Source organism: Mustelus asterias, chromosome 25 (assembly GCF_964213995.1).
Source record: "Mustelus asterias chromosome 25, sMusAst1.hap1.1, whole genome shotgun sequence".
Taxonomy (NCBI): Eukaryota; Metazoa; Chordata; class Chondrichthyes; order Carcharhiniformes; family Triakidae; genus Mustelus; species Mustelus asterias.
Window position 1 is genome coordinate 7,306,835 of NC_135825.1, and position 10,704 is coordinate 7,317,538.

Consider the following 10,704-nt stretch of genomic DNA (forward strand, 5'->3'; position numbering starts at 1 on the left):
GCACCTAACCAGCACATTTTTCGGACTGTGGGAGGAAACCGGAGCACCCGGACGAAACCCACACAGACATGGGGAGAATGTGCAAATGCCTCACAGACAGTGACCCAAGCTGGGAATCGAATGCAGGTCCCTGGCGCTGTGAGGCAGCAGTGCTAACCACTGTATCACCGTGCCACCACTGGCCCATCATTTCTACCTGACCACGCTATTATCTCTTATTTGCCTTCCAAATACTGAGTTATAAAATCTTTGATAATAGACTCCAGCAATTTCCCCAGTACTGACGTTAGGCTCACTGGTCTACATCCAGACTACAGCATCTAGAAGTCAAAGTTCCCAATGATCATGGTTCATTCTTCATCATCATTCATCCACCTTCAATCATTCAAACTCCATTCAACCCACCACCACCCTTATTGAAATCCTCATCCCCATTTTTACCAGCTCAAGCATAGGTTTCTTATAGGGGCTCGCAGGATGAAATCAAGCTTGCCCTCAGTCAGGGTCCGGATATGGGGACACACCCTACACAAATCTCCAGAATTCACAGAGGAATTTCCTATGCAATGTAAACATCCCACACCCTCATGATCCCCGTTCTTACCATGATACATTGACTCTCTGTATTTCACTGGGTCCATTCCAAGATCCTCAAACTCACTTTGGAATCCCAGTTCTCATCCAAGTTTATTTGAGAAGCCTTTTCCAGCCATAAGTTCCAGCCTGCACCCACCCCCATTCCTTTTGATGCTGGATTAATGTCTGTCCTAGCAGACCCCTTTTCCATGTCTTCCCATCTCTCCAAAACCCATCCCTTTTGACTAGAACTTTCACTTCCCCATTTGTAGCCGAAGCTTCGATGTGGCTGCCCTCTGATTTCCTCTTCCTCATTTTGCCTCATTACATCACCTTCAACATCAAAAAGCCTCCTTAAGATCTTTCTATTTAGCAATGTTTCTGCTCCCTAAATTATTTTTTTCCTTGTTTAGTGTCCACTGTTTGTGAACTGGCTTGACACTTCCATATATTTATGTATATAGATGTGTGTGCGTATATACACACATACATATATATAATATATATGTATATATATATGCACACACAAAATAAATGAAAAAAATCAATACATACACATATCTATATATATAATTTCTATGTAGATATGTGTATATGTAATTTTTTTTTCATTTATTTTTTTCACTGGATGTGGGATTCGCTGGCTTTGCCAGCATTGGTTTTCCATCCCTAATTGCCCTTCAGAAGCTGGTGGTTAGTCACCTCCTAGAGCCACTTCAGTCCCCATATGGTGTAGGTACACCCATAGTGCTGTTAGGGGGGGGAGTTCCAGGATTTTGACCCAGCGACTGTGAAGGAACGGTGATATATTTCCAAGTCAGGATGGTGAATGGCTTGGAGGGGAACTTCCAGGTGGCAGTGCTCCCATGCACCTGCTGCCCTTGTCCGTCCAGTTAGTGGAGGTCGTGGGTTTGGAAGATGCTGCCCAAGGAACTTTGGTGAGTTGCTGCAGTGCATCTTGTAGATGGTAGGCACTGCTGTCACTGTGCATCGGTGGTAGAGGGAATGAATGTTTAAGGTGGATGGGGTGTCAATCAAGCTGGCTGGATAGTGTTGAGCCTCTTGAGTGATGTTGGAGCAGCACTCACCCAGACAAGTGGATGAAGATATGAAGTCAGCGGACAGGAAAAGACCATTCAGTTTCTCAAGCCTGGCCCATACACCATGAAAGCTGACGCACAAGATTTTGACAGATCCCTCATGCTTCATACCACAGCCAAATCATCTTCTAAGAGTGGAAACAAATCCAAGAAAAATCCTAAGGCCAATAAGGGAAAAAGTACTCTGAAATATAGCTTTCCAGCCCTGTCAAGTGATCGAAACACTGTTAAGGAGATCACATGGACTGAGTATTATCTACAAAGAAAGTTACCTGTACCTCCGAATGATGCAATTTTTGCTCCAGTCAAGTCCACTCTTGAAGGTGATACAGAAGGGCAGTACTAAACACACCATCTAGCAATGTATTCCAGAGGCTTACTACTCTCCAGGAAAAGAACTGCCTAACATCTACTCCTACCTTTATAAAACTTTAAAGTTTAAATTTAAATACCCTGGTGTTGCGGGGTTTTTTCAGAGACTAGGTATTGCCAAAAACTACAGCTAATACAAAGACTCGCAAAGTCAGCATCCTGGTTAAAGTTGTATCTTTATTTGACCGACAATCGCTGGGAGAGCATTGGGCAGTCTAACACCTCACAAGGCCCTGAGCATTGGGCGGCACGGTAGCACAGTGGTTAGCACTGCTGCTTTACAGCTCCAGGGTCCTGGGTTCGATTCCCGGCTTAGGTCACTGTCTGTGTGGAGTTTGCACATTCTCCTCGTGTCTGCGTGGGTTTCCTCCAGGTGCTCCGGTTTCCTCCCACATTCCAAAGATGTGCGGGTTAGGTTGATTGGCCATGCTTAAATTGCTCCTTAGTGTCCTGAGATGTGTGGATTAGTGGGTAAATATGTAGGGATATGGGGGTAGGGCCTGGGTGGGATTGTGGTCGGTGCAGACTCGATGGGCCGAATGGCCTCTTTTTGTACTGTAGGGTTTCTATGATTCCAATACCACTCTGAAGTTACAATAATCAGATAGGACAAGTATACATTTTCAAGTTCACTTTTCCCACTTTCCCGTTAGTTACGAACCAGTCATCACTAGTACAAATCAATCGTTGTTAACAGTTGTCATATACCTTAGCCAATTACATTCTACCCTCTGACATCATTTAATTGGTCCATAGAATCCAAATGCTTCTTCCCCTGTCTCTTAGCAACCCCTGATGCTTAGCTATAGAGTTCAAAGATACTGTTTTCACCAACTCTCAATTACGTCAATGGTCGAGTCAGACAGATGATATTCCCATGTCTGAGAAGCACTGTCTTATCAGTACAAATTGAACAGTTCTATTCATACTATGGCTTTGAGAACCAATACTGTCCGTAACTTATGCTGATAAGAATATACATACTCTATGGTTTCATTGTTCCAAAGAATGTGGTTAGTCTTCATCCCATCATGCTCTGGAGCAGCCTGCTTTTGGCTCAAGTGTACAGATTACTTTAAAAATACCTTTTAAAATCCAAAATATATGTTTAAATCAGAAATGCTTGTTTAAATCTCTTACTGTGATTATATGTGTCTTTATGTAGACAGTTCCCCCGTTAGTCTGTAAGTCTGATCTGGAGTCATTTCACTCAGTGCTAGTTGTTTTGTCAGTGTCTTAAATCCCTGATTATTTGGAATTTCTCTAACACCTGGTCCTTCTCGTTCTGTTAAAATGGAAAATAATCATTCATAATAATGCATGCAAAAGCATGTTGTTGCTGTACAGTAAGTATTAATATGTTATTCAGTCAGAGATATCAAAGCTAAATCTGATCCTGTTCTCATCCTGTTCTCAGAGAAGGTGATGGCCTAGTGGTATTATCACTAGATTAGTAATCCACAAACTCACTTAATGTTCTGGGGACCCAGGTTCGAATCCCGTCACAGCAGATAGTGGGATTTGAATTCAATAAGAAGTAGCTGGAATTAAGAATCTATTGATGACCATGAAACCATTGTCAATTGTCGGAAAAACACATCTGGTTCATTAATGGGCGGCACGGTAGCACAGTGGTTAGCACTGCTGCTTCACAGCTCCAGGGTCCTGGGTTCGATTCCCGGCTCGGGTCACTGTCTGTGTGGAGTTTGCACATTCTCCTCGTGTCTGCGTGGGTTTCCTCCGGGTGCTCCGGTTTCCTCCCACAGTCCAAAGATCTGTGGGTTAGGTTGATTGGCCAGGTTAAAAATTGCCCCTTAGAGTCCTGAGATGTGTAGGTTAGAGGGATTAGTGGGTAAATATGTGGGGGTAGGGCCTGGGTGGGATTGTGGTCGGTGCAGACTCGATGGGCCGAATGGCCTCCTTCTGCACTGTAGGGTTTCTATGATCCTATGATAATGTCCTTTAGGGAAGGAAATCTGCTGTCCTCACCTGGTCTGGCCTACATGTGACTCCAGAGCCACAGCAATGTGGTTGACTCTCAACTGCCCTCAGGCAAATAGGGTTGGGCAATAAATGTTGGCCAGCCAGTGACGGCCATGTCCCACGAATGAAAGAAAAATTCAACAAGCGCACGTAAGAAGATTTCTGTGGTGAACAGCACTGGGTACCCTGGCCATAACCTTTCTCTCTGCAACCCAGAGCTGCTAGAGTTAGTTGTAACAGGGATTCCCATCATGTAGCCCACCACAGACTTCTGAAATGGTTCTGTCTGTGCAATCTGTATTTTTAAAAAAGTTAATCCCAATCTGCCTTGAAGCTGATCCTGAACTGAATTCGGGGGCTTGTGAAGAACAGGAAGCAACAGAAAATTTAGGATAAATGTGGGGAGAGAAGTGCAGAAATGGTGAAGTAAAAGAAAAGAGAGCAAGACGTATTCAGAAAATCATCCTGTTGTCAAACTTATACTCCTGAGGTTGATTATACATTGAATGTATTCCTCTTGCATCAGTCAGGCTGCACATTTCAAACCCTAATCCATTTTTCAAATCATTAATTCATTCATGTGTGTTGTTTAGAGCTACTGTGAATGACTGAGGCTTGAAAAATTACCCCAGAGTTCTCTCAAGGATCCATTCCAGCCATCTGTTAGCATGCACATTATTTTTCATTTATAACGGGTCAAAGGTATTTGTAAAGGTCTCAGATTTTTTTTAAAAACCATAATAAGCCTGAAATGATTGGGTGGTACTTATGGATGTGACACTTCCAAACACTTATTTTCTGAAGGAGAGCATGCCAACGTCATCATTGCAGCACTGCACTGATTTCAGGATCAGTCATGTACAGGGCCCGTGTTTGCAGGCTAGGTAGGAGTTATGTCCAGTGCTGACAGGAAATGTGTGCAGTAGATCTCAGCAATATTTACTTCTCAGGGAACGTTGCAACTGAGTTGGTCCTTTGAAGTGCAATTATATCTTTTTTTTCCCTAATACACTTATATTGGGGGTTACTCTCAGGAGTGGATTTTCACTACCAAGGCAGACAGTTTGAGTCAACAAATCTTCCAACTCTTGATTTAAACAGCACCGTTAAACCCGATTTGCACCCTGGGGAACCAGGGTGGCAGATTGAGTCGGGCCCTTCAACCCTAGAAGCAGATGGTTGCCATGGGGGCTGGTGAGTGCTGAGGCAGGCTGTTTAAGAAGGCCCACCCAGTTATGTTAGCATTGTTGGTTTGTGGGAAACATGCTGCATGCAAATTGGCTATCGCTTTTTTGACATTATAGGGGCTATCTTACCGGCTTGTCATGCTGGTCGATTGGCATGGTGAGCTGGTAAGATCCATGAGAGGCGAAAAATCGGGTTTGTGCCCGGTTTCGCGCCTCTCGCAATTTTACCGGCCCTGGATTTCCAGTGTGACCAGCCTCGCTTCGATATCCAAGGGAGTGGAGGGACTGACAGCTCTTCAGTGTTCTATTGCACAGAATACTGAAGATCTGCACGTGCATGATAGCACTCACTAGTGTGAGCAGCCGGCTTTCTGCCAAGAATAGACTCTGTCCACTCCCCCTATTGGTGAGAATCACACTTTGCCTCTTTTTTTGCACTAAGTGCCACAGGATCGTTCTGAAAGCTCACTGAAAAAACAGACGTGATTCTCTCCCATTCTCACGCTCATTCGGCACTTAGAATGTTTTTGGTAAGAGCACCCTGTATGAAGTGTAAAGCACTTTAGGACATGCAAGGCACTATAGAAATGCAAGTGTATTTTTGCCTTTTATATATTTTCTTTAACATAGCTAAACATGTGTAATCAAAAACTGGAAGAAGGAGGAGATTTTAGGAGGGATGGACAAAATCTTAGGTCAAAGAGATCTTAAAAGAAGATAGACAAGTGGAGAGGTGAAGGGATTTGGTGGAAATTGCAGAGCCTGGCACTTAAATGGCTAAAGATGTGACTGCCACCTGATGCATCATTGAATCAGTTTACTTACATTAAAGTTAATTAATATTTCCTATTTCCATCACTAAGATTATATTAACTTGTGGTAAACAGCTGTATGAAGAAAGGTACTTGCATATTTACATTTTTTGTGTGAAAATGCATGTAAACCTATATCTTTCAGTCAAGTGTAAACCACATTAATGAACCAGCTAATTTTTATTTACACTCCAATAAGTATGTGATCATTCACATGCTCTATTGCTAATATCCAATTCAGTTTCACAATTTTCCATGATAGTATTTGAACTTACAGCAATTAGGCTACCATAACCACCAAGCTGCCGTACAATATCTACAGGATCATTCATAAAGCAGCCTCTTTGGGTGAATGTCTTCAATGCTTCCCTCATTGATTGTAATCCTGTAATTGCTTGACTGTGATTTGCAGCTAATGGATTATTTGGCTCATTTTGCAATGCCCCATGCTTGCAAAAGAAAGCCAGATCTCAGCGAGCATGAGTTGGAATTGGTCTCACTTATATCTGGGTTGCTAATCCAGTACATAACTACGATAACACCAGACCCAAAACCATCACAGCTCTGCTTGCTTTGGTAAATTAATGAGGATGCTGACCTGAAATACTTCAGCTCATTTCTCTTAAGTGAAATAAAATTAATTAAAATTAAATAAGACTTCTTTGTTCTGTAGATCGAAAAGAGTTGAGTGAGCTGAAATTCATGCAGGGCACTTTAACTTACTCGGATAAAAATTTGCTACTTTTTCATCACTTTTAAGTAATTAATTTTGAGGCTGGACATTGTGCAGAAAGATCGGGCTGAATTCCTAGGTCCCACGGGGCATGTAGGGAGCGGGGGCTGACAGGGGTCAAAAATACCATTTGCCGGATTCACAATTTCATTTCCGATGCCAGCACGTTTGGCCAGAGCTATGGGGGCGATGATGCTGAGACTGTGTCCAATCCATTAACCACAATAAACATTGTTAAAGAGCTTTTGAGAGCTCGGTGAAGGGCATGCTCAGATTTTGAGGGTGAATATACGACACGCAGGCTGCCTGGGGCAAACCAGATGCATGAAGGCAAACGCGTAGCTGGGAGCTAGTCATGGCCAGTCCGGGAAACTCGGTAGGCTGCATGAAAGGGTGAATGACACAGAAGGGGTCTTAGTCATTGGCATACAGTTAGATAAGAACATAAGAAATAGGAGCAGTTTGTCTGGTTACCATTCAATATGATCATGCCTGATCTTTGGCTTCAACTCCACATTCCACCCACTCCTCATATCCCTCGGTTCCCTGAGATTCTAAAGTTCTGCCTATCTCAACCTTAAATGTAATCAACAATGGAGTAACCTCCAATGCAAGCATGTCCTTCCTTAAATATGGAGACTAAAACAGCATGCACTATTCCAAGTGTGGTTTTGCCAAATCCCTCAACAACTGTGGTAAGACCTCTTTATTTTCGTGCTCTAATCCCTTTGCAATTAAAGCTAGCATGTCATTTGCCTTTCTATACTTGCATACTAAATGTTTGTGAACCGTATGTAAGTACACTGAACATCAACATGATCATACTGAATGGTGGCCAGGCTTAAACAGGTACACTGCTCCTATTATGTTCCTGTTTCACACCTTTGAAAAATATTCTGCTTTTCTATTGTTTCTACGAAAGTGAATAACCTCATACTTCCCCCCATTATATTCCATCCATCATTGTGTTTCCCATTCACTTAACCTGTCTGACTCTCTTTGTGTCCTCCTCACAGCTTACATTTCCACCTAGCTAGTTCAGGCAGAATGGTTGATAAGCTGTCAGGCAGCGAGGGGCAGCCCTGCTAGGGGTCCAGGCCTCTGCATCTCCTAGGACATCTTTCCAACTGTAGGCAATGCAATGAAATCGCAGCCACAGTAATGGCTGCCATGGTCTGTTTAAATTAGGCCCACACTTGCACAGTCACACCTGCATTCAAGTTGCCATGGCCACTGATTGGCTGCCAAAACTGTCTCCAAGCCAATTAAGGGGGCATCCCCATCAAAATTGGGCCCAATGACAGATTTCCTTTTGACAGTAACATTTTCCTTTTGGAGAATGGAAACAGATGTCAGAACTGTTTCCAGGCCCTGTCCTACTCAGAGGGTGGGGATGGGGTTGGGTGGGTCAATGGGAAATCTAACCCCACCCCCACCCTCTGAGTAGAACAGGACCTGGAAACAGTTCTGACATCTGTTTCCATTCCCCAAAAGGAAAATGTTACCGTCAACTCACGACCTGTTGAATCAGAACTGTGTTTAGCAGAGAATGCGATATCAAACTGCAAAGGGAGAGAGGGCGGCCTTTTTGGCAATTGCTTGGATCTCATATAAAGATCCAGAAAAACCAGAGCTGTTGGCCGCTATTTTATGGCCTCGCTCGGGCGAGGCTTGTAAAACTCCACCCAAGGCCAATGGAGAATTCTGTTCTGCGAGCCTCGCCCACCCCGATTCTGGGTTTGGCGTGGCGGTATAATTCCGGCCATTATCTATAAAATTGCATTAGTAATCCTGCTCTTAACATTTCCCTCATATTTCTCTCAAATCCTGAAAACACTTTTATTTATTTTTCAGATCAACGATTATTTGATGCCATGCACTGACTCTCATAGGTGATGCCCCAGTTCACTTTTGCTTGCTTCTGTGGACTCCATGGCTTTTGCAATTCTAAGAAAAAGAAGGAAGAACATGGTTCTGAACGGGAAACATCTGTGTAAAAATGGGCTCAGGATTATGGTATACTCAACTGGGCCCCCACTTACAAAGGGGGCCAGCTGTATCTCTTGGAATCCAACGTGATGCTCTTGCTCCATAGCAATGAACTAGCCGTCAGGGGTATGAGATAGACTGTATTTGACATTGTCCTTCTAGAGAGCAAGACCTCGGTCCTGACCTGTTGGGAGTGTGTATTAATGTCTCTTTTGCATTAGCATCCTCTAGGAAATAGGTCGTCACAACTTAAGACATGAACACGTGGTTTACTTATCGACAGTTCCACTCAAAAGGAAAATACTACAAATTCGACACAAAATGGTTCTAGCATCTGTTCTCTTTTTACAGATCCACGTATTTCAAAAAACGTCAGTGTGCAGTATCCAAATATTTTTCTGAAGAGTGCAGATTGTACTGAGTGTTCAATTTCACTTGATATTTTCTTTGGTGTTTGGGAATGGGGAGCTGTTAGTGTCTTAAATCCAATTACCTTTTCTTCAAAAAAGAAGTACTGGGGACAATTGAAGTTGTAAGGAATACAATTATTCCTGTACTAGCAATGTCCCAGTACCACTGATCTAGAAAGGAAATTCAGTTAGATTACTCCCTCTAAAATGAAGAATTGTGATGTATCATAGTTATATCTTGTTCCTTGTTATCAAAACAATGAAGGAAGTCTTGCCAATAACTGCTATTATCTGCACTGTAACTTGTCATTTTCATTGGAAATTAGGGCTGCCAACTCTAATTGGTTGTATTGCTGGAGGTCTCATCATGTACATGGCTCCAAAACATCTTTTTTTCTCCTCGTTCTAACATTTTATAGCTAATAAATGAAGGTGTTCAAAGAAAATAGGGAGAAAATGTCATATTTTGCTTTAAAACACCTTTATGATTTTGTTGTAGTGTCGAATGGATGAATTTTTAATGTCTGGAGAGTTCCCTATTGGAACTCTGCAATGCAGACATTATCAGGCTGTGCCATTAAATACCAATTATTGCTGTCGTGTATTGAGGCTTTTGACACAACCTTAGAGTTCAAATGCTGTTCATTAGCTGCTCTAGCTTGATCTCCAGTGGGGTTACAATGCAATCTAGAACTCTCACCTTCAGGATATCATTCTGCAACACAGTCCTCCCAAAATATATGAGCTCGGGTAACAGCTTTTATTTTAATTTTGAAGAGGATAATGGGATGAGAGTGGTTTCCCACAGTTACCTCCTCTTACATGGCAACATCTGGGTGTTTGAAATGTAAAGGAAGTCATTTATTGCCGACGAGCAGCTTCCACAGGCAGGAAAGGGATTTGGTAAATCACTATTTGTCGGGTTCCGCAAATACCATGTGCTGCACTGGAACAGACTGAAGTCTCTGTTACACTTGCACTTTCCATATTTCATGAGTCTGACAGGCCACGGAGCATCTCTGATACCCGCAGAGCTGAGAAATTAGTCAAACTGAATCGTAAATTTATTTAAATGAGTTTGTTTTCTTAAGAAAGGTCAAAGTTATAAATCTCCTTTTTATCCCTCCTTTGGTGAGAGCAAATGTTTCTTAGATGAAGTAGGTTGGGTTGGATAAAGAAGGATGGGTGGAGGCTTGTGAAGAACATGAGCACTGGACATGGATCAGTGGGGCCGAATGGCCCACCTCAGTGCTGTAATTTCCACCACCTTGTCACAACCCAAAATGTAATCCATGGAATATAGCAGCTTCTAGGAGGATCCAATAAGAACCACTTAAATTAATTTCATATAATTCTCACTTTCATATATCTAAAACTATCATTGTTTAATTTAGTTGGTTATTTTTGTAAACATTTTACCTTCCTTTCTGTTATGTTTCTTACCTCTCTACCTCCACTCCTGGAAGCAATTGCTCTTCACTAGGTACAGCTCCATGGGTCCCAAGCCACCTCAAGTAACCTGTCAAGTGTCCAATCATCATA

General features: G+C 42.6%; 1 protein-coding gene across 1 annotated transcript in view; it reads left to right on the forward strand.

Annotated features, from left to right (window-relative positions):
* Positions 1-8,922, forward strand: part of blacat1 (BLACAT1 overlapping LEMD1 locus) — a 96,427-nt gene extending 87,505 nt beyond the window's left edge. The window contains exon 2 of the mRNA XM_078241965.1: positions 8,618-8,922. Coding sequence (XP_078098091.1) covers positions 8,659-8,760 — 102 coding nt within the window. The 5' untranslated portion in view covers positions 8,618-8,658 and the 3' untranslated portion in view covers positions 8,761-8,922. The remainder of the gene's footprint in view (positions 1-8,617) is intronic.
* The last annotated feature ends 1,782 nt before the right edge of the window (positions 8,923-10,704 follow it).